Source organism: Lates calcarifer, linkage group LG7_1 (assembly GCF_001640805.2).
Source record: "Lates calcarifer isolate ASB-BC8 linkage group LG7_1, TLL_Latcal_v3, whole genome shotgun sequence".
Taxonomy (NCBI): domain Eukaryota; kingdom Metazoa; phylum Chordata; class Actinopteri; family Centropomidae; genus Lates; species Lates calcarifer.
The window spans coordinates 13,685,364-13,710,736 of record NC_066839.1 but is presented as its reverse complement, the minus strand read 5'-3'; the positions used below and the strand labels follow the sequence as shown (position 1 = coordinate 13,710,736).

Sequence of the window (25,373 nt, the reverse complement as noted above, 5' to 3'; positions counted from 1 at the left end):
CCTGTCACTAGGAGGACAATGTTTTAGGTAACAGTAACAGTGATGACAATTTATTTTCAGTATAAATAGATGCTTTCTTATCTGTATTAAAAATGAACCAAAAGCTAGCAGGTAAGGGGGGAGAACACGACAAAGAAACAGCCTGGCAAAACCAAAACTCCTAAAATGGCTAAAATTTCAACAGTTTATGCTAAGCCAGTGATTCCAGCTACAAATCTATTGTACAGTGATGTCAAGCTCCTCATCGAACTCTCAGCAAGAAAGCAAAAAAGTTTGTTTCACAAAATTTTAACACATTTTTCAACACTTACAATTGCAGCAGTTAATCTCTGAGTAAGTTTTATAGTTGAAAATGTGAGAAACGTGTTGCAAACAAGAAATTTGGCAACTTTAGCCATTTGAATTATTCCATTTAATCAAATTACTGTTTAAAATTAGTTTATTCATCCTGAAATGTCATTGATAACTTTTTAAAAATATCATTTTGACAATTATTTGTTTTAAGCTTTAAATGAAAGCATTAAATATTAACTGACACTAACAGCTGATCAGATCTGAACATTCTTTCTTTCATCAATGCACAAATTACATTTATTTGCCTCAGCTTGCCTGGAGGGAGTTCACCTTTTGCTGCATTTATATTTTTGTGACATTTCAAAAGTTTGAGTAAGATGTGTTTGACAGCTGGATGAAAACATGGCTTCCTCATGTCTTCCCTTTCTCTCTCTCTTCCCTCCCCCCTCAGGTGGCTATCTGCCTCTCACCGCTGCTCCGCTTTCTCAGCCAAACCCTCCACTGGCAAAGGGCTACAAATACACCCATCAGTCGGACTCCGTCTGTCTCGTGCACTGACAGTAAAGAGCCGACAACGAGAGAAAGGAGACAGACAGCAACAGCCTGGGGGCGTGAGAAGGAGGAGGAGGATGCTTCCTTTTTTAACAGAACAATGGAAATGCTGATGAGGGACACCAACACACGCCAAAATGGTTGCTTCATGTCCACTTTGTAGGAGGAAACATGGGGACAAATATAGTCAAGAGGGATACAAGCTTGCCCATGCACGCACGCACGCACGCACACACACACACACACACCTGCTTTGTTTGTTTTGTAAGCATTTCAGAGAGAAGACATCAACAAAAAAACCCAGGTGTTTCCCTGGTGATGTTTTGGGTGTGGATAACCACGGCTGATAAAGCAGGCAGGGCTTCAGTTGGAGGCAAAACAGGAAGAGGAGAAATCAAGAGACACGATAATGCCTCTAATGTACAGGTCACTGCTGGAGCCTATGTTTATACTAGATATGGTTGACGTATTGTGTATATTATCAATTGTTTGAACCCCTCAAAAATATCCAGTTTTTCCTCCAAAATTCAGCTTGACATATTTGCGGTTGGAAACTTTGGGACCTACACTTTATTTAAGGGTTCTGTGGATCTGAGGAAAGTTTGTCTGCAGAGCATGACTTTGTAATGACTCACACAGCTATTAATTAACAGAATGTCAAACAATAATGAAAAATGCCCAGCGCATCTTGCCAAACACCAAGGTGACATCTTCAGATTGCTTGTTTTTCCCGACCAACAGTTCAACACTCAAGTATGCGCAATTAATAATGTTATAAATTAGAGAAAAGCTCAAAATCTTCACATGTGAGAGGCTGGAAGCAGAGAGTTGTGGGCATTTTTGATTGATGAATTACCTGAAGGACTGATTGATTATTAAAATCACTGTAGTGCTGAAACACTTAGTCAATTCAATTCAATTAATTGATTGTTTTATCAACAGAAAATGAATTGGCAACAAACTTGATAATAATTATGAGAATGATTATAATTTTTCAAGCAAAAATGCCAATCATTCTCCAATTTGTTGCTTTTCTCAGTTTTATATCACTGCAAACTAAATATCTTTAATTGTTTCTGGACTGTTGGTGGGATAAAACAAGCAATTTAAAGATATCGACTTCAGCTATGGGAAACTATAAAAGGTCGACTGACAAGGAATTGATAGTTTCTCATTTCAGAGCAGCTCACACCCAAAGGTGGCCCCAAACACACACCCCAAAGTGTGGAAAGTGCTTCTTGGTAGTGCTTTTTTTTTTCCTTTTGTGAGTGTCTCCAAAACAGACCTGCAAACCTCCGTTGCCACCGCATACGATTACGACCGTCAACATTGCTGCATACCAGCATTTTAATCCCACTAAGCTGTCAAGAGTACACTTCCTCTCTCCTTTCCACCCTGTCATCCAAAGGAGGGAAAAAAAACCTGGACATCCCTTCTGCTGTTCCTGTGTCAGAGGAGAAGCTAAGTGTGTTCCAAGTGTCAGGAGGATTTCCGTAATTCAGACAGCACAGGGAGAAGGCTGCAGCCCAGGAAATGAATTAAAATGTCCAGGTGGCCACTGGTCATCTGGTTGATATATTAGGAAGACACACTGGTCAGCAGCAAGGGCATGGCACACACTCACACACGCAGAATGACTGACAGATAACACACAGCAGCGCCAACATGCCCTCCTCTCTCCTCTGGGCATCCAGCGAGTGTTTTGGCAACCTCAAGTCACAACAATCTCCTCCTCTGATCTGATTATAGACTTAATGTGAGCTAATATGTGTGGTGGATTGTGTGAGCTAACAACTGACTGAGTGAGACAAGGTGGAGGAGGAGGAGGAGGAGGTGGTGGTGGTAGTGGTGGGGGCTGGGGGAGTTTGAGCCTGAGTCGTACCTGGGATGTGTTTGGCCCAGCCGATGTTGACCACCAGCTCTCTGTCGGCCAGGTCACACAGTGTGGTCAGAGCCTTGATGTCGCTCTCGGGCACAGTGGGGTCCGGCATGGCGAAGATGCCCTCGGGCTCGGCCACCAGCAGCAGAGACACTACTTTGTTCTCCACCACACCGCCAACAGAAACTGAGACGGAGTAAGAAAGAAATTTTATTATTACAACCACCTCTGTTTAATCAGGTCGTCTCATTGAGGTCAGGATCTGTTTTGCACAGACAGAACTGAATATATTACAGAGAGAGGACTCACAACAAATATAGCCAGTCACACAATAAGGCACACACACTGTACATCCACAGAAAAAGAAAAAGCTAAATACATGACAAAAAACTCTAACGCTCACTTATTTAAAGTTCAAAGTCATTTTAAAAGTTTAAAGGATGAATCTCTCATCTCCAGTGGGGGAACTCCAAATAGGCTGATTTTGAGTGTTAAGTTTTCCTTCATGGGTTGAGCTTCAATCACCCTACTTGTGAGGCTAAATAAACCATTTAAAACCCCTGTAAGGATTACAAGAAAAATGCACTGAACCGTCTAACAAAGCGGGGGGATGTTTTTCTTGGCTCGTGAAAAGTCAGTGTTTCTGAGATATGCGGTTTCCACGAGACGGCAGCGCTTCACTTCAGACAAGAAGTTCATCACAGCCGTTGAAAGCTTCAAATATTACAGTTGGCAGTGATTAATGCCCAACTCATTAGCAAATACTAGCTGTAAAAATGATTCAATGCTCTGATAGACAACATCACAGAAAACATGACTGGACTGTTTGGAACTCACAGATAAAATAAGAGCCTGTCATATCAACCATAAAGCAATCCATTAACAAAGTCTGACTGCTCAACAGATATGTTTTACAGTCATGTTCATGTGCACTATAGTTAAAGGAAAGATTTGTCTGTACACCTACATGTTTTTTTCTGGGGCAAGGCGTTCTGTGGGTGCAGATAGGGGCTGTTCTCTGCGTCTATTCTCCTCTTGTATTTCTGTCTGCCGCCTCGCACCCGGTCCAGACGCACACCTATGGAAACACAAACACAGGATGTTAATGATGCACAACCGTCACACTCTAAATATACACACCTGGGTGTCCTGATATTAAAGGGCAGTCAGAGCTAAATGCAGAGAGAGAAACACTCACTCACTCACTCACATTTACTTGGTGGAAAAAAGTAAAAGCAGCCAATCATATGACGTGAGATGATGAGTGTTTTTAACCATAATTCATAGTATTTCATCAGCATCAGTGAGTAACGTCTGCACAATGACCCCACACAACGAATTTCTTTGAACAGAATATTTTAATTCCATTTGGATATTCGTCAGGTAATTGGAGTGCTTTTGAGTCAGTGTGGAGGTGTTACTTTATTCATCAGTTACGACATGGCAGTTTCAAAGAAGGTAATCAGTTATCAGAAAGAGGCAGGATGTTGGCCACTATCTGCTCCCTTGCCATGACGATCCCAAGGAGACATAGGACATGTCTAATGTTGGCACAGTAGCAGCATGCATCCTGTAACATGACACCCCAGCTGATGACAACTGCTCATCTTAACAAGCATTGTGGCAACTTTGTCACCATGGCGATGGGGATTTACTGTGCGTGTGTGCGTGTGCATGCGCAGAGTGGGCAGTCAGATGAGGAGAAGCTGAAAGTCACAGTCACCAAATGCACCTTTAAAGAAAATGCATGTGTCCACCGGGTGTGAACGTGACTCAGGGAAGCTTCAGTAGTGGTGTTGGGTTACCTGATCTACACAGTGTAAATGGCCATAGTGGCCATGAATAGATCTATAATGGCACTCGCGTCTGTAAGAGACACTCTGAGGGTATTATTTGTCCACTTGACACCTTACAGTGATACTCCATCCTCTTTGAGCCTGCAGCCTCCTGTACTTATTCTTACTTATGCAGATATTTATGGAGAGTGTGCATCAGCTTCCACAGCATTAAATAGCATAATGTCCTCTTAATCAGGCATGTAAAATGTGGCGTAGGGTCATATCAGTTTGTTAGGGGTTTTTTGCATCATTGGTTTGTAAAGCTATTTTCTGTCATTTTATAGTTGTCCTATAAACATCAATTTCATACAGTTTCAACTTTATTAATTAATGGATCGTGAACAGTGACAGGGGAAAGGTAGATTGGAGAGAGGGACTGGCTAATAACAATGCAGTGGTGTGAGAATGTGACCTTTGCTGTAAGCCAATACACTCTTCCATAAGACTATTAAGAAATGTCAGGCTCAGATGTTGTATGACAGGACACTTCCATATTTAAAGGTGGAAAAAAATTTTGACAGATGGATGCTTGAAAAATCCCTACCTACCCACCTCCTTAAAGGCACTATTCTAATTCTCTATGGAAACCTACTTTATAAGACTATCTGGGTTAGAGTTCAGCTATTTTAAATTAACAGGTTTCTGTGTTTGAATTTTCTATGGGTTCCCTAACTGGTTTGAAATGGGCGGGGCTTGTTATTAAAAGGTGATGTCGTGTATTTTCTTGCACCAATCAGTGATCAACAAACATTTAAATCAAAATGGAGATCAGTTGTTGGGTTGTTTGGTCATGTTGCCGGCACTGTTGATCAAATCTACAGTCTCAAACTCCACCCACAGTCCTAATGACGTTAATTGATTGATTGAAAGTTTGATCGATTGTTGAAAGTTCCAGAAAAAGCTAGTGAATAGCTTTTGAGTTGGTATAGTTTTGTCAAGTTGTCTCAGGAGTGAACTTTTGTACCTCCATGACAACTGAGCCAATGTGTGATATACTGTATTTGAAAGCTCCAGAAAAAGCCAGTAAGGGGACCTTGAGTTGGGATTGTTTTATCAAAATAACATTAAACCAATTGTATTTGATACTTTTGGACATCATATTTGGTCCAACATGGTTAGATGGGTAGGAAGTGATTTGGCAGTGTTGAGTTTAAGAGGAAAGACAGAAGAGCTGGCACTAGAGAAGATGAGTGGGGTATTAAAGGAGAGATTGGTCGGGTAAACTCAGTGCTCCCTGACCCTCCAGTGATGTCACAGAGGGCATATAGTAAGTGTGGCTTAGCCTTGGTGCTTGGCAGGTGCCATTCTGAGGATTTTAAATAAGGGGTGAGGGACGTGCTTACTTGTATGTTGTCGTCAGATTTAGCGCAAACTGTTGGCAAACACTGGATTAAAATCAAACAGGCAGTTCATGTAAAGAAAAAGTGTCTTTTATACGGGTGTATTTGTATGTGTTTTAGATCAGGCAGTTATTCAAACAAACAACAGAGCTAAGTGTAACTCTTCACAGCGAAATGTGCTGACAACCAAAAGGCCAAGAATAGCTTTGGTGGATAACAAAACAGACACACACACCTCCTCCCCGTTCTTCTGTGCAGTCCATCAGAGTTCGATAAACACGGCTCCTCGGACATTGATCTATTTTTTGCCGCTTTCATCACTCGGCCTTCCTTTGAGGGTGCCTGGATGTTCACATGAGGAGCTTTACAAGTTCCCAAAATGCACACGGTGCAGCAGGACTGATCCAGGTTACCATGTTCAGTGGCGTCTATTACTGCTGCCACCAACAGCATGTGTTCACTATAAACAATCCCACGCTTCTCAGATATTGTGACAAATGTACACATGGCTGCCATAGCGTAACATTCCCTGTACACTGCTTCTCATCAACAAATGAAAGGAAAACGATTGGGAAATCGGCAGGGGAAAGTACACATAGTCCCTCTGTCCTGTTCTGATGCTTTTCTCAGAATGCAGATTAACACAGCATGATTAACACACCTGAGACCAAATAACTTCCGCTAACAGGAACTGGGGTTGAGACATGACATAAGGAGGCTGTTTGATAAAGGTATTACTGCACCAGTGCTCGTATTTCTAAGCAACATAAACTGTTAAACTGTAAAAGCAGAGAATCACACAATTACATCCGTATGATAAATTTTACTTTTAAAATATTGCACACATTTTGTTAACATACATGTTTTTACAACCCTTAGAAGCAACAGCAACTGTAGAAATGAGCACTAAACAAGGCTTAATCAAATCCTGCCCGGGGTCTATATGTCCTTTAGCTGTGTATTTAATATGGCTCTGACTCTCCCCATTAAACCTCACAGCTCCTCTGTCTCAGCCTTTACTGCAGCCTCTCCAGGGGAAGAGGGGCATTACGAGACACGATGAAGCGCGTTACGAGGGTGCTTACGACGGGAGTTACGAGGGGCAGTTCGCATTTCACGGAGGTCCAGGAATCCCACAAGGCATCTGGAGGAATTTACGAGGGGGGAGGGAAAGCAAAGAGGGTGGCTAGAAGAGGGGCGTGGGGGTGGGGGGTAGGGTTGAGAGGCGGACTGGGATGCTATTGATGCCCCAACCCTATTAAAAGCAGCTAATTTAGAAAAAAGGTACACACACACACACACACACACACACAAAGGTGTGAGCATAAATGTGAGTGCAGACTGACATGTTTAAACAAACTCATATACACAAACTGATACGTGTGTAAAGATGCCATAATTCTGTGTATACATAACTCAATGCACACATTTGTGAACACGTACAGCAGCAATAAACAGAGTGTTTAGAGATGAGTAGGAGGCATTAAAGGATCATTCCAGTTTATTACAACTGGGATTTTCATTTCATAGTTTTGGCTATCTTTTCTATTGGTTATGATACCGTCATACTGACTAAAGTAAATGAGATTTGGGAACATGACAATACAGCTAGAACAAAGTCTGACAGACCAAGACACAAGCAGTCAGATGATAACACAGGCTGTAAACAAGTCAACAATCTAACTACATAATCTATGTCACATTATTTTCAAAACTATGGCAGTCATCCCTCCACAAACAATGTTTACAACAGATGATTTAGGTGATAATTTTACTGTTCACTTCCATTTTTTCTTCTGAACAAGTCTGGCTAATGTGGGGCTTTGTTTAAAGGCCTGGTCACACTGAGAGTCCAGACTGGAGGAAGCTAACATAGTTTTTTGTTTTGCAGTGCCCATTTTGATACAAACTCCTCTGTTTAAACTGCTCCACAAGAGGCATGTTCTGCAGAGGTATGAGAAAGGAGTTGGAGGTACAAATATATATTTCGAGTCAACTGTTCAAACTTATTTTCCCATTAGCGATCAAGCTAACAAGCTGCTAACTGACAACGAGCAGTTATCAAGTTTATTTTGCTGCCTTTTCTTTACATTTACTATCCCTCAGTCCTACCACACACACACACACACACACACACACACACACACATTTTATCTGTCCTCCTTCCTTCATTATCATCTCTTGGCCCTACACAGCATGCACAACAAGTGGCTGGTACAGTAGGAGGTCGCTAATGTTTTCCTTTTTGAGTCACTTCTAAATCTGGACAACAATATGTCACCAGACAGGCACACAGTCAGACTAAAGGAGCACCTGACTGCTGTCCCTGACTCTCTGTGGAATGTATATATGTCGCCATCGTCATTTCATACTTTTGAGCATATATAATGACGTTTTGTATAGAGGAAATTAGCTATACAACATATAAGGAATGTAAAAGCTTATCACTAAAATTATTTTGTGCATTTTATATGTATTTTTTGCCTTGACTAGAGTCTCTACATGGGTATAAATACACTACAGGTTAAGGTTAGATGGTAAGATCTATAATTCAGGCTCATTAGAAATGAACAACAACAACTCCCTTCATCATCTCACTGGCTGCTGCAGTATTGCACACACACCCACAGACACACACGCTGGCATTTTTCCAGAAGTTATTTCTGAGGAACACTGGTGGAGCAAAGACTGACACAATTGAACAGTTAATGGCGTCGCCCGCTCCTCCCTCTCAGAAACACGGCAGTGCATTGTTCAGTCCTGTGTTTACTACACATACACAGACCTACACACACATCACAGCTGGCATGAAGAGCCTCAAGTTTAACTGTCAGACGTTTTAGGTTTCACTGGCGTTTACACAACTACAGTACTTGCCATCACCAGTTCATCAGGGGAGACATTAAGAGAATCTCAGCTGGTAATCAGGGTATTGTTTCTGGGAATGCACAACAAAGAAACTGCCATAAGACTTGTGTTAGCCTTCACTCTCTGGCTCCTTTTTTTCTATCTAAACTGTCTAAAGGATGATATTTGAACTTCTGCCAAGAAAACCAACCGATCAATCCTGGAAAAAGCAACTCAAACAATGTTTTGACCAAGGTCTGAAAGTGATTTCCAGTATATAGCTGACCTTCTCTCAACATGCCCACGGCCAGACATTTCACAAATCGACAGGCCTGGCAGGATTTCCTTCTTCTCTTGGTGATTTCACATTCATTGGACGCTGGGCAGCTGTATTCAATGTTACCTGCAGGAGAAGAGAGAATAAAGAAACAGTTTTTGAAATTGTTGTAAAGAAAATTGAGCAACTATTGAGCAATATTGTTTATCATCTCTTGATTTACTTCTATCAGTGACTCAGGTTTGTGGTTCACAGTTTTCATGTTGAGAGTTATGTTTTATGGAAATCTGTTGCAGCATGATATTTGAAGAGGTACTCTACAGTTGAGTGGCTTATGAGAAACAGACTGAGAAAGAACAGGTGAAATCAAGGCAGCAGAGGGAGAGAAACCCTGACATTTAGTCCCTAGTTGGAATCAAACCCAGAAAACACAGGATCCTACACTTCCCATGATGCACCAGGATAGTCTTATATTAGACTCTCCTCACCTGTTAAACTTCTACATCCATACCTCCAGTCTGTAATTCAAACTATGCGTTATAAATTTGAAGTGTCATGCTAAAACTTAATTCTATATAATTATATATAAATCCTATTGTATTTAGTATATTAATTTCAGATAAAAGACTGAAATCAAGTCATTAAAAAAAGGCTGAGTCATTTTTGTTTTAATTTTCATTTTTGTCAGTAAATGCAATATATTAATATCAAGATGATGCTGATATATCCATTGCTCCCAGTCTGTGCAATGACACACAGACACACACACACACACACAAAAAACCCCACATTCTCAACATGCAATTAGGAATAATGGTGATGGCAGTCAAATGTGCATATTAAGCTGGATGGCGTTCAGCCAGTTGCAGGCGCTCTCAGCTGCCACCCTCCATCAGAAAGAGGAAGTACCTGATGAGCCAGACATCAGATCTCCCCATTTGATCTGACAGCTGCTCATCCTGTTTGCCCTTTGAACCCATCTACAGTAGCCAACTTCTGGAGGCCTAAACGCAGCATACCCTGCCAGGTCCTTGACCTGGGCCGCGAGCCGACAGAGCACAGGACAATCCCCTTCAAAACGCTCACACTGCATGCTGCTGGCTCTAGCCTGCTAAAGGCTTTTAGGGTTGGGGCAAAACACACACACACATTCAGCACCATGTTATCTAAAGCTTTAAAGCCTAAATTCAAGCATGTTGACTGTATACATGATGTGCCTTAAGTTTAACCGCATATCAGCTGTTTGCAAACAGGTCTTTATTTAGAGCCTTACTGCAGTTTGAGAGGCGGAAGCTATGAGCTAACTGATGGGGGCTTGTTTATACCAAAACAAATGCTCATCTGCACCATGTTGCTCGTAAAAACAGGTTTACAGGATGCAGGAAGGCATTATCGGCCATGCACAATAAATTCTGTTACTAAGTGTAAAATGGTGCATGTTCCTGTGCATAAATGTGTTTTTTTTGTGTGTGTATGTATATCAGTCTCTCTTTTACCCTGGATGGTCCTCTTGAAGAAAGCCTTGCAGGCCTCACAGGAAGCCACGCCGTAGTGGTAGCCTGAGGCTACATCACCGCAGACCAGACACAACCGCTTGGCCACCGAGCCCAGCATGAACTCACACTTCACTTGGCCTTCTTCCTCACCGAACCTTCTAGATCGAGGTTGAAAGTAACACAGGAAGGGAGGAGGTGAAAGGGAGAAATTCAGAGGAATGTGCTCAGATAGTAGCAGTGCTTCCATTTAACACCTGAAATATGGTGAGACAGACTAAATAAAGGACAGTACGCTGTAAATACCAACCTGTTTGTTCCTCCATTGTTGGCCAACCCCGCTGCGTGACCATAGAGGCTTGGTGAGTCCAGCCCATTGCTGTGACCGTGACTCTTAATCAGGGGCCCGTAGCTAGAATTGGTGTCTGAGGAAGAGCTTCCAGGGCTGGGCTGGGCCGGGCTGACATCTCCCTGGGAGCTGGGGCTCGGGCTGGAGGGCTCACGCTTTATAGAGGAGGGACAGCTGGGGTCCAAGCCCCTCACTGACATCCTGCCCAGAAGTCTGGAGGAAAAATTAAAAGATATATGATTGTGTACACACCTTATTTTAATACATATTCATGATGGTGAGAGAATAACTTTCAGCTTGCTTTTGTCATTATTATTAATGACCGGTAGTTGACCTTCAGGTCTGTGGGCTATGATTAGTTTTATTAAGTTGGCCATCATTTACACAGATTGTAATCGTGTGAACGTGCAAATCATCATCATCAAATTATGGGTTCATGTATGCATTTGCAAACTACAAACAGAATTACAACGGCTCAGAAAGCCCCAGCTATGAGGACCAACTATCGCACTCTCCCCCCTTTTTGACTACCTCCACCTTTCCATCTCCACACCCCTTCGTTCATGCATCCATCCATCCCGGGCTTTTCAAAACCAGCCGTTTGTGATTTCCCACATATGCAAAGCTGACGTCCATTATGCTGCTTTGTTTTCAAAGAAGAAGATTGCTTAAGCAAACCTAGGGAAATAGCCAAACATTCATCCGCATCATCATCACCATTATCCTCAATCCAGACCCGCTCATCTTTCTCTCTCTCGTTTTTTTTCCTGCCTCTTTTCCTCTCTCTATTGTCTCTTTGTGCCTCTCAGTTACTCATCTCGCTCAACCTGTCCAACACTGCAGCCTACTCCAGTTTACAGGTTGCTGCAACACTTCATTGAAAAATGTGGAGACATTTAAAGAACAAATGCTTTGCAACGCATAAGACTGCACAGCATAAAAAAAAAAAGTTTAGTGCTAATTAAGTTTTTTGTTTTTTATTTTACATGACAGGTCAACATAAAATTCTGTAAAAAGGACAATGGAGAATGGTTTTTAATAACAATATAATTTCCTCTTTTTGTTTATAGTCAGATAAATATTTATATAATAGTAATACTATAAAAAACTGGTACTTTCTATGAATACCTCTATAATAACCGCTTGAAATAAACCTTCTTCTATGTCACAGTGTTAAAGTGTGTATCACTACTCTATTATTGGATTAAGATGTGACCACAACAGACTCTCTGTCACCATGCTGAAGAGAAAAAAAAAACATCTGAAACCAGCTGAGGTGTACAGTAGGCTCGCAGGCATGTGATCCGCACTCACACACACTCACATTGTGGCGTCAGACGTTCATGAGTGGATGTAAAAATAAAAATCTTAGACAGTCTCCCACTCCTCCGCGCACACCTCAGATTCACGTGAACGGGAACGCACTAAAGCTCACCGCACATACACACACACATAAACACACACACTTACAGACACATTTTAAAGCATGTGTCTTCGTAAACACCCCAACACATACTTGCATGCAACTGTTTGTCGCCAGGCCAACTTTAAAAAATCCTCTGCTGTCTCCCCCTCTCTCTTTCCGCCGCACACTCCCACATGCTGGGAGACACACACACACACACAATCCACACATCAATATGACTCTCTCAATCCAATCTCGGTGTGGTGACTTGGATGTTCAAGCTGGTCTGTTTCCTGCCATGTAAATCAGTGTTCTACTCTCCACAAGTCATTTGGTAGGCAAAGAAACTGGGTGCTTTTAACCACCCCCAGAGTAAACCATGGTCACGCGCTATCGACCCCTCTACAAACCCACAAAGACAGACCTACAGACACACAGTAAGGGACAGACTGAAAAGACACCATGAGAGCCAACAAGTAAGACGCCCATCTAAGAAGACAACTATGATCGTATGGTGGCTGATGGCTTGTAGGGTTGGGTATTGAACCTCAATACTTTTTTGATACAGGTAAATTGCTATGTTCATAGCACTGAATATGAAAAGCGGTTAGGTGCCAAATTTGGCTTTGAACTTCATACAACTTTGCCTTTTTCTTTTCATCAGACTTTTTTTTTTCATCTAAATTGTAATTTTTTTTTTAGGTCAAGCTTTGTACAACTGCTTTTAAACTTTAAACTCGTATTAATTGGCATTTTTAGTTGCTTACAGTGTTAGCAGTGTAACAAGCTGTAAATACAACACTGACATACAGTATTTTTGGCTTATAAACATGTTATGGCGAACATGCTAGCAAAGATTTGCCTATTTACATATCCAGCACACACAGAGCAACATTATGGAGGCATGTTTCTGGTTGCTGGCCAAATGTAAGTCCAATATTCACTGCTCACTTTAAGTTCTGCTTTGGTCTCTAACATCTTGGAAGGAAGGAAATATAAAGTCTTGTTAGCTGCTAAATGCTGTGCTATGTCAACTAGCTAGCTGCTAGCTTAGCTTTGTCAATTTTTTGGCACTGGGAAAGTAGCACACAAAGGTTCGTCAGAGCATTTTTGTTAAAAAGGCAACATTTTTCACATTTAACAGTGACTAGATCATTTAAGACTTTCTTAACTTGAAAAAAATATATTATTTTCCTCTAGTTACAATATTATCAATATCAATTCCAGTACACTCATATTTAAATGACATTTAGCCCTCATCTTAAGCCCCTTGAGTTTCTCTCATTAACCAATGAACCAGCTTCAACCTACAAGGTTCTGTTTTCAATCCCTCCAATCCTCTTTGAAGATTATATACAGAAAAGATTTCAGTTTCCTTTTAAAATGACTCACTGTTACCCTTATTGGCTATCCGTCACAGTTGTCCATACTGCTGTGTCAAGTCTCTGACAGGTACAGAGAGAGATGTACTTTATGCTCGCACATTATAATGCATCACGAGGGGGTGGGGGTGGAGGGATGTTGGTGTTTTGCTTCCATAATGAAATGGCATTAGAGTGGGGTGATCAGATGTGATGTGATATTCACTCTGACAGATTACAAATCTACAATTCCATATAAAAGCCCATCAAAAGACGGTCGGCATGGCTCCTGGGGGGGGGGGAATAAATCAGAGCGGGTGTGTGTGTCTGTGTCTGTGTGTCTGTGTCAGTGGGTTTTCAAAGTTATCATACCTCACTCCCTTTGTGCCCAGTATCCAAAACAACTCTAATTGCACCCTGGCAACAAAGGCCAAAATGCAGCGTGAAACGACAAGGGAAGAGAAAGAGAGAAGAAGAAGAAGAAGAAGAAGAAGAAGAAGAAGAGGAAGAAGAGAGGCGGGAGGAAATTACAAGAGAGGCAGACAGATAGAAGGAGTGTGAAAAAGCCGAGAAGGGACAGAAAGAAAGGGGCTGTCCTGTGGCTCATTAAGCTGGGGGGGTTGAAAGAAAAGAGAGAAGGCAACACTCACTTTCAAATGAGCAGAGTCATAATGCAGACAATGACCCAACGGGAGGAAGGGAGGGCGAGTGAGAAGAAAACAGGGAGGGAAAGAAATACAGAAAATAAGAAGGAACTGACCAACAGAAATGAAGTTAGGACAAATCTACAAACCTTGGGGAAGTGAAAATAAAACACGAGGCAAAAGACTCTCCATGCAATATTACAAAAACACACACTTTTGAGGTCTTGTTGACTAACCTTTTGGCTCTAACCCTAACCCCGAGGAGCAGTTATTTAGGTCAGTGGGGTCTCAGTAGAATTTTTTCTTTTTCTTTTTCTTTTTTTTTTTAACTAATGAGCCAGTAGGAGATGAGCAGGGATCAGTGGCACCCCCAGCCAGCCCTAAGAGCCTTAGTCAGGCTTTGGACAAGGCTGTTAGCTGGGAGATGAGGTGGCTGTAGCTGGAGCCTGGACCCACAGGCTCTGGAAACATAGCGTGCCATACAGGGGGATCATCTGCAGCCGTCACAACCTTTTCTCCCATTCTTTATCTGGCTGCGTCTGTCAGCAGCAATCAGCCGACCTGTACATCCGTGCGTCTTCTTCTCGTTCTCTGCCTGCATTTTTTTGCCTTAAATTCCCTTCATCTCTCTCTGCTTTTGGGGGGGGGGGGGGGTTAATTTCAGTCCCTAAAAAATGTTCGATGAGATGTGTTCTCAGAGCAGAGTGATTACGCTGCAGCTGATAAAAGCCCAGCAGTGATGATAATGAACGTGATTTTTTTTTATGATTACAGCAAAGAAAGGCAATCAAATAGTAGTGTCTGGGTAATCAAACAGCTGCTTTTGCACATCTCTTCGCAGGCTCTTGTTTGCTTTGTTCGAGTCGGCGTGTTTGCCAGGAGAAGATTTTCACCAGCTCTTGGAAGATCCACGCAGTGCTCCCACATCAGGACTAGTTTTTCCTCCAAACTGGTCTTACCCACTTACCATGACTATCAACAAACAAACAGGCTGAACAATGACGACTGTAAGCAATGCATACAAACCCCCACACCTGGGAAATTTTCATCTAAACTTTCCCAGAGGAAAGAGAAAAAAACACTTTATATTGTAAGTCATTTACATAAATCCCTTTGTATTACGCCTCAGTAGAGCTGAGACGCTTAGTCGATTAACTGATCAGTTAACTGATGGAAAATTATTCAGCAACTATTTATATCATTGATTTGGGACATTCTGTAATTTCAGATGCCAAATTGTGAGAATTTCCTGCTTGTCTGGCTGTTTTCTATCATTGCAAACGGAACATCTTTGGTTTCTGGACGCAGAAAAGATGCAATTTTAAAACTTCATCTTGGGTTCGATGAAAGTGTCACGAGAATCAATTAGTATTTTCTGACATTTTAAAATAATCATCAGATTAATCAGTGATTTTAAAAAATCACAGCCCCACACAGCAGTAAAGCTTAGTGCAAGACTGGAGGCCTAAAAGTGATCATTTCAGTTTGCGGCAGTTTAATTCAAAGGAGGATAAATGCCACAGATAAGGATAGTCTTAAATGTTTATGTGGCATAGGTGCATTCTTCTAAAAGGAACAGTGAGACTGTAAATTCTAAGGACTCAATGAGAGAATATTGTAATTTGTAATTTGTGAGGGAATAATGATGAAGCTTAAGCACAGCAGTTGAGTTGTAACTTTCTCCATCTCACTCGATTTGCCTCCAGAGGAACCTGAATCTCACACACAATGTTCTCAGTATTAAAATCTTAATCAGTGCATTGTAATGTGGCACATAATACCTGCACAGCACAAATACAAAGTATCTGATTAATACATATGCAGACATAACACATTTGTGACATTAACACACACAGATCAGCATCACAAAGAAGCTGTCTGAACCTTTCACAAACAGTAGCAGGTCAGTTTCCACCTGTGTGACACTTATTACACACATATTGACAGTGTGCACGTCGTTCTCTGTAGAGTCATTTTGCAATGAGAAAGTACTTACTCTGTGTCAGAGTGGTAGGTGAAACACTCTGGGAGGTAGAGGTCAACTAAATCCATATGTACTCTGCCACCATACTCCGAAGAGGAGAAAAATGTTCTGTCCAGGGACGTCTGCCTCTGTCCTGACTTCTCTTTATCTTTTTTTTCTTCCTCCTTCTCCTCTACAGCTTTAATAAACTGTCTCTTTCACTGCACTGTTTTGTCACTTTCTCTTTACTCTGCCTCCAAACTTTGTCTCCATCTACTGCCCTCTCCACTGTTGTATTACACTCTCAGCTCCTCTCATTGTCCCTCTGTCTGCCTTCCTGTCACTCTCACTTCTCACCAACAGCCCCGGGGCCCTCTGGCTTGGCTGCCTTTGAAGTCCTGACTGTTGTGACTGGCTGTGGTGTGACAAGGGTCTCCAAGCAAAGCCAGCCCTCATGAATATCCAGCAACACCATTTGAATGGCCTTCCCCCTCTCCAGAGGGCTGAGCCAAAAGCTGATTGGCTGTCGTCTGAGCCAATGGGAGCTGGCCTCTCACTGGGGCAGGTGGATATGTCAAGAGAGGATGTGGGTATTTAGCAGGTTTTAGTTTCTATGTACAGGAAAATAGAAAGTGTTCTCTCACTTATTAGCAGCTTGTTTTGTTGCTGTCACACCACTTGACATGAAAAAAAAAATACATAATGTATTACCTACATCTAAATTTAGACATATAACAAGAATAATTTCTAAAAGAATCTCATCTACTGCCCCAAAACAGCTAGGATGCACATTTGTAATTTGAATTACAAACTTTATCAAATTATATTACAGTGTTATATCACTCTGCTGGTGTTTTTAAGGTTTCTGTCAAAGAAAAAACATATTGGTGGAATGGCTTAACTTATTTTTGAGGGTAAACATAATAAAATAAACACAGATATAACCCTTTGTGGATTAATAGATTGGTTCATCCATGGAAAAGTAATCAGAAATCAACTAAATAATTATCAATTAAATTCACTTATCAAACAAAATTTGCCAGATTCCAGGTTTTATATGATTGTTAATTGAATATCTTTGTGGTTTGGGATATTGATTGGACGTAAGGAATCAGAAGAAAGACAGCTGTGACGGCCATTTACAGACAGAACAACTGAAACAATGTTCTATGACACAAAAGGTGACACTCAATGAACCAAACATTGTCTAAACACTTGATAATATAATACTGAATTGCCAGTGCCATCTCTAAAATAAAATCCACATCTTTCCGCACATATACGAAGCAACATGTCCACACACAGAAACACACTTTGTAACCAAGTCTTACCCAACTTCCACCTTGTACTTTTATCTGATCTAATCAGCTATGGCCGTATGCCTGGTGTGATGCTTTTCACCTTTCACTAACAACACACACGTGCACACACATGCAACAAGAAGCACAGTAGGTAGTGGTGGCCTGGCACGCAAAACATAAAAGGTTAACAAGTGTAACAAGATACGGTCGACAGAAAACAACACCACGCAGGAAACCAGAGTTACACTTTGAGAAATTTAAGTTGAGTGGTGCAGCCTGTAGCATGAAATTAATGAAATTCTAAAACATTAAAAACATTCTTTAATTTACTAAAGCTTAAATGGAATTCTGTATATAAATCTACCTTCATTAATAACAACAATAGGACAGTAATTCAGTTAATCAGTCCACTAATGAACAGCGTCATTTCTCCCGTGAGAGTGAACTAAGCAGCCCAGTGTTAAGTGAGACTTATGCAACCTGTGGTCACTGTGTCCTAATCCACTTAAAAGACAGATTCACGCGTGATCTGTCCAGGTCAACAAAAATCCCTCTTTATGCAGACACACAAACACACATTTGTACGCACACAAAACACCCATAGTGTGTTACATACATACATACATACAGATACATTAAGATTCTTCTCTTGAGCCTTGAGGTCATGGGTCGAATTCAAATCCTGACAGTATACACCCCGAGGTCCCAGCATATCATGCGGTATGAATGCATGCAATGGAGCATAGAATAAATGATTGTATGAGTGTGTAACAGCTGTTTTTGAATTAATATATGACACAGTATCGGGTTCCCTGGAGGATTTTCCATCAGCGTACAAGATCAGATGTGGAAAATGCACCCCAAGTCTTTTAACATATGATGGTGGAAGAACAATTGTTTTCAATCAAAAATGATCAGGGTTTGAAAGCACGTCAAAGGGAGTTTGGTGCTCGCAAGCCTCAGTGTCGACCCGTCCCTTCCTCTCTCATCGATGTGACGTTGTGCTCTGAGTTGACCCCTGCCGCACCAATCTCCACAGGAATGAAATCACCTGCGCTAATCTGCTGCTCTGATAAAGGGCCAGACAGCAGACTGCGTGGAGTGGACCTTATCTCATTATGTACCACATGAAACACCCGGCCAACAGAAACACACACACACACTGAATTAAAGCAGCTACATACACAGACATGCCACACGTGTAAACAAACATGGACGCAAAGCATGTGCAAACAGAAAGGAGAGAGCGCATACAAAAACCCATGAGAGATAAAGAGAGTGATTTCTAAAGGCAGATAATTTTATCTCAATCATAAAATACAAAAAGCCAGACAGAGTGCCACTATCGTATCAAATCTCCTAAAGTTAATGTATCACATAAAAACTTATCTACACAGAGAAATTATCTTCTATAAACCATTTAGGAAGCTGAATGTTGACGTTAAAGCCAAGTGGCGCTTATCTATCAGAGGCTTTTAGTTTGCCAGCTGCCATAAAAAGCTGAGGTGTTTTTCACATATTCATTAATAGGGAAAGTGCGTGTCGAAATTAAAACAGAGATTAATCATTTTTATCAATGGTTGAAATTTTCCTTGGCACCGGACTGAGTGGTCTTGAGGCGCACCACAACAGTAGTAAAGCACATATGAGTTAAGTCTGCGTGGCGTCAGGTGAACCACTTGAAGGAAAGAACACTCCTGAGTAGTTTATTTTTTCTGATAATTTCCTCATCGCTGTGTGCTACTGCACAAAGGGTTTTTGTTTCACTTCGCACCAGCATCCCTGTTGAAGTTTGATACAGTTACGGAGTGAAAAGATGTTGCACTAGTTGACGGAACAATTATCATCAAACAAGAGCAGAGTAGATTAAGATTAAAGCTGTACGTCCAATAATCTATCACATTTTTAGCTAAGCTAGTGGCGCGGCTCCAGGGATGGATCACCATGAATTTTGGTACAGATATTTGTGGTCACCAGAGGACGAAACCCACTGATGCTTTAACAACTATTGGATGGATTGTTCCTATAAGATGAAATATAATGACTTTGGTGATCCCTTAACTGTTCACCTTGTGAAAACAGGTTGAAAAATGCTCCTTAAAGGTTCCCAGAATGCAAAGTAACATCTTCACTTTTCCTGTTTCGTCTCCAGCAGCAGTCCAAAACTCAACTGTACTCTATTCAAAATGATGGAGAACACGGGAAAGCAGCCAATCCTTGTCTTTCTTTTCTTTCTTTCTTTGATTAATCAACTAAGTATCTCATTTAAATTGGACAATACATTTTGTTGGATCGTATATAAAGAACAGCCAGGCTGATCAGTTATTTGGGCTGATATATCAGCCAATGTACTGTAGCCTTTAGCAGATATAATGTGTCTGTGTACATGTTGGTCAAGAAATTGCAGCACAAAAATGCCAAAGGTATGGTAATCTAGAAAAAGTGTCTCCATTGATTTGTCCATCACCACAAGTTCATTTTTAAATCATAAAATGTCATGCTCCGTACAAAAACAGGAAAAAACGAATAAGGGATGAATAAAAGATGGCTATTTTGTGTTATTGTAAAAAAAAAAATCCTTCTAGATGTCAAAAATGTATTTAGGACAAAAAATATAGGGACAAATAGGCAGCTTGAACAGAAAGGATGTATGAAAAAACATGCCAACTTCAAACAAACAAAAAACAATAAAACCAGACACTGACTGACAAGTAAACGCAGTGCGGAGGACAACGACATGAACCAAAGCAAAATCCAGAAATGACAAGGAATAGAAACAAGCTAAATGCAGCAAATGAAACCGAACACGCGTGGCTGCAGTTAACCATCAAAAATATTTTTACACTGCTGCGGCTGAACTGAAGACAGGAGTTCAATAACACACAGCACCCAGCTGCCAGCTATTGACCCAACACCAGATGCATCCAGTTTTCTGTGAAGAAAAAGGAAACGTACGGGTGAAGCAGGCTCCATTACATGTGTGTGTGTGTTTGCCCCTTTTCTCCACATCCCCTAAAATCACAGCCACCAAATCTCAGCCTCTGGGGACAGCTGTCGGATTGACTTCCAAAACTGGACAGTCACTCTCCAACTCCAGCCCCCACCACACACACACACACACACACACACACACACACACACACACACACACACACACTCACACACACACACACACACTCACGCACACACACATTAGCATCAACCCTCAGATCTAGTGAGTGTAATCTGCTTAGTTTATGCCTGACTCACAGTCATCCATCAATTACTGAGACAGAGAGAAAGACTATTGACACTGTGTGCAAACACCATTGTCTCGCTGCTCCGACACAGTACCTCTCAGAGATTTAACTGGTTCACAAAAGGGGGAAGACAGAGGGAAGAAGAAAAGGAGACAGAAAAAAGGGAGGCAGAAAGTAAAATGGAGACATGTGAGGAGAGACAAATAGAGAAAAAACAAGATATCCTATCATGTAGAAATAGAAAAAAACTTCAATCTATATACATGCTTTACAGTTTTATGCCTTTAAATAAATGGATTGGAGGGAAACGATACACAAAATGATGGATTGAGCGACAGATGAGCACTTGGAATAGGATCAGTTTCATTCTATTGATCTGTAGTGCACTGTACAGGGATCAGAGGTCACACACACACATCCACACCAGAAACCTTAGAAAGCCTCAGGGAGAAGCTTAAAGCAACATAACCATAGAAATGTCACTTATAGAGCTAGTGGGACCTGCTGCTGCTGCTCCTGCTGCTGCTGCTGCTATCCTCAGCGGGTCAATGGTCTTCAAATGGTTTTCACTTATCTGGAGATCTGACAGTCCCACTGGGGAGGAAGTGAGTCACTGCTGGGAAACATATATACGCACAGGAAGGCATTCAGGCCGGCAGGATTTCATTACAACTAACTTGGGATCATTTTATGAATATTTGAGATTAAACGCCACAGAGAAAATCAGTACAATTGCAGGCTCATACTGCTGGTTTAGAAACCTTAATAACTTGGCTCCACTGCCCCCTAGTGGAGGAATTTCTTTGACATTCACAGCAGCTCGTCACGATGCCTTGAACTAACAATGAGTGTGATAAGGGTTGATTATTTAAAGGCACTGTTAAGGACTCTAATGGAGCTGTAATGTGACTGAAGTTTAAACAGTCGATTACAGAGCACACTCAGAGCCGGGTTTCATTGTTCTTCTGTCCCGTCATCATGCCAGGCTGTCTTCTCTTCTGGCAGGTGCCCATCTGGAAGTTCTTGAGGTGATTATGTAACCAAGCCTCTCCAAACAACATAATGTGGATGTACCACAGCACAGGCCCTTCATATTCTCCACAAGCATCATGGGATTAACTGGTCAGCCTCTGGTCACCAGCAGTTCACCCACTTGTCCATATTCTTCAGAGATGTTTGCATTTAGATAAACATTATATTTATTCCATGTCTGTCCATCCATGAAGAGTGGTCTCTCCTCTGTTGCTCTTCTTGAGTTTTCTCCCTTTTTATTTTTCCTCTAAGAGCAACCGTCTATTTTCAGACCTAAATAAAAGGCCTCGGCTTTCCATTTTCTGACGCTTTATACTTCTACTTCAGTACATTGCCTTGGACAACCTCTTTGGCTTGCTACCCCTTACAATAAAGCAGTGTGTAGTTGACAGATTTCCCCTCTAACCTTCTCAGATGTTTCTTTCAAATGAAAGGTCTGAGGTCCAAAGAAGTAAACTTATCCAATATTCCAGAAAAAAAACAACAAATATTGAAGAAAGATCCTTCAAAATTAAGAATGCAGAACTTTGTTTTCTCTTCTTTCCTGCCCCATCAATCATCCCTCAAATCCTCAGATTCATCTTTTCACCATTTTGAGGGTTAGGGTTGACAATCAAATAAAATAATATAGAATAATTTATCTGTTACTGGAGCTTATATTTTTGATACTTAGAATGAATTCAACTAATACTTTTGTACTTTTACTTAAATAGGCCTTTGAATGCAGCACAGGAATATTTTTTTTTGTTTGTTTGTTTGATTAAAAAAAAAAAAAAAGATTTGTACTGAATGGCTTTGAAAAGATAAGGTTCATACACATGCTCTTACACAAGTTTAACCCCCTTTTATACATAAGCAGATGCACACAGACACACACCTGGCTCCCAGACCTCTCTCAGGTGAGGAGCCGCCAGTGTGGGCCCAACACACTCTGAATCCTGAGAGTCAGCACCACACACACACACACACACACACACCTACTGCTGATGTCAGTAACTATTACACACACTTTCACATACACACACAAAAGCAGCACACAGTCTATCTCATCATATCACTTTTATCTCCACAGGTGGTAAATTTAGCCTTCTGGCTCACTGTCAGCATGTCTACTATAAACAAATCAACACAGATGCACACACGCGGACTAAAAGAGCTATCCTGTCATGTTTAAAAAAAAGTCTACCACAGCTTTGTGTATTCACCTCCTGGCTTTCTTTCTATCTACCCTATCCATCTCAGCACCCCTCTAACGTGGCCTAACACATTCTGTCAGCTGCTCCACAGGTGAGCCAGTCTCATCTCACGACACCTGTCTCACACCACGGTGAGCTATTGCCAATACTCTCTCTCTTTCTCTGATTCCTTCGCCTCCTTCCCTTCTTCTTCTTCTTCTTCTCCTCCTCCTTCTTTGTCTAATCTTTCACGCTGTGGCACCATCTTCCCTCTTTCTTTGTTTCTTTTTTGTCTTTCATGGAAATTCTGCGTTATGGTTCCCTTCCTGTCTGTCCTCATCTGATCATACGGATGCACCCAGGGGCGCTGCGAGGATTTCCAAAGCTTTTGGGGCAAGATTTAATGAAAAGAAAAAAAAAAAAAAATCCTCAACCACCCACCACCCCCTCCATCCTCCACTCCTCTTTCTCACAAAACACCTCATGGCTCTCCCCTCAACCCAACCCCGTCTCCAGACATTTTTGGGGTGGGGTGGGGATGTCCACTCACAGTAACCCCACCCTCAGCCAAGTTAGCCCCCCGCTCAGTGCAAGCCTCGACGATTCCTGGCCACGCTGAGGTACACCAGTCAAAATGTAATTTTCTGCAAGATTACACATGATAATGACTCGCTTTGGAGGGTCGCCATAAATGATGACTTCCAATTATAGATGCATAACTATCGATCTGTCAACACAAGCTTGTGAGAGAGCGAGGGGGGGTGGGGGGGATGGGAGGAGTGTGAGGAGAGCAGGGGACAGAGCTGTGGAGATGTACAGTAATGTTATGTTTACTGACATCTTTCTTTATACCACACACACACACACACACACACACACAAAGAAACAGTGGACACTGCTGCAGAGAAACTGAACAATTGCTGAACTGCTCGCAAAGTCCTACATACAGGCTCAAAAGCAAGTGCTGATGGGAGCCAATAAAAAGCCTGAGAGATAAGTTCACCTGGGAGCAGAGTAGACCTTCACCTGGTCAGGCACATATACACACACACACACACACACATGCACTGTACAAACACCTCTGTTTCCTGTTTCAAACACCCCACTGGACTGTTTCTAAGCAGACAGAAATGAAAACACACACACACACACACACACACACACACACACACACACACACACACACCACACACACACACACACAACACACACAGTGGTCCATTTGCTGCAATTAAAAGAAACCCCGGCATCTACTTCTTCCCCCGTTCGCTCGTCTTATTGCTTTTGCTCCGTACTCACTGTCAGTTTCATCCACTGGCTGGCTGGCTGGTCCTCCGCTCTACAGCTGCAGTCAGTCAGTCAGTCTCAAGGACAAACGCTCCAGCTCTCCTTGCCTCCGGTCTCTGTAGCTCAGCGATGCAGCAGCGGCACACACACACACACTCGATCCCAACACACACAAATACATAAACACACACATTTCTCTCTCTCTCTCCCTCTCCCTCCTTTTCTCTCCTCTCAGCGTCTCTCTCTCTCTCTCTCTCTCTGATCCAGTGCTGAGTTTACCTACCTACCTGCCTAGCTTGCTCACAGGGGGTGTAGGGTGAGTGGGTGGGAGGGGGGAGTCCTGAGAGAGTGTGTCAGACAGAAAGTGTGGCTAAGAGAAGGGGGTGGTGGTGGTGGGGAGGTGTATGTGTGTGTGGAGGACACAGCCAGCGTTCCCTTATATGCAGAGGGAGGTGGGGAGTTAGAAGGAAGGGTAGAGGACACACAGCGCTCCTGTATTCCTATAGATACAGAGGAGCGTTTTCTATTGCAGCCTCACAAAAGATGGGGAGAGAGAAAGAGAGAGAGAGAGAGGGAGAGAAAGAAGGGGAGGGTGGGAGACACAGAGAGAGAGAGAGAGAGAGAGAGAGAGAGAGAGAGAGAGAGAGCATCATATTTCAGTGATGTTGAGTCAGCATGTGAATGCAATGCATGTGTTGACGGAGTTGGAAATGTTTAGAGGGCATGTTCCTATGAGCAGTTATGGCTTAAAGTTCTCCTCAAAAGAATCTGTGTGTGTGTGTGGTGTGTGTGTGTGCACATTGTCTCAGAAACAAGACTAGAAACTTCTCCTACTTTGTGTTTAATCGATGGATGTCAGTACCAGAGGCTGAAACTGGCTTCATAGACAGTGGACATAAAATGTATGTCAACAGGTTCATTTAACAGACCACAGTTTGAGTATAAGCCTGGGAGAAATAAGAATCTGGTTAAAAAGATAAATAAATAAATTTGTTAGCGGCTGAGTTTCCTCTCATTTAAATGGTAGTCACCAGACATGGGCTAAAATTAGTGTTGAATCAACATAACATCCATCCATCCCATCTATACTGCTTATC

The 25,373-nt window shown here is 41.9% G+C and overlaps 1 protein-coding gene across 3 annotated transcripts in view; it reads right to left on the bottom strand.

Moving 5' to 3' along the window:
- The window catches only part of LOC108896806 (estrogen-related receptor gamma), a 29,016-nt gene extending 4,389 nt beyond the window's left edge, over window positions 1-24,627 (bottom strand). Inside the window, exons 1-6 of one of the 3 annotated variants that reach the window (XM_018696047.2) lie at window positions 24,289-24,627; window positions 10,831-11,082; window positions 10,524-10,681; window positions 9,037-9,153; window positions 3,693-3,803; window positions 2,729-2,911 (exon numbers count right to left, since the gene is read on the bottom strand). In XM_018696047.2, the coding sequence (XP_018551563.1) occupies window positions 2,729-2,911; window positions 3,693-3,803; window positions 9,037-9,153; window positions 10,524-10,681; window positions 10,831-11,069 (808 nt within the window). In that variant the 5' untranslated portion in view covers window positions 11,070-11,082; window positions 24,289-24,627. Of the gene's footprint in view, window positions 1-2,728; window positions 2,912-3,692; window positions 3,804-9,036; window positions 9,154-10,523; window positions 10,682-10,830; window positions 11,083-16,275; window positions 16,698-24,288 lie in introns of those variants that run through there. The other 2 variants (XM_018696046.2, XM_018696045.2) reach the window with 2 other exon arrangements.
- Between the last annotated feature and the right edge of the window lie 746 nt (window positions 24,628-25,373).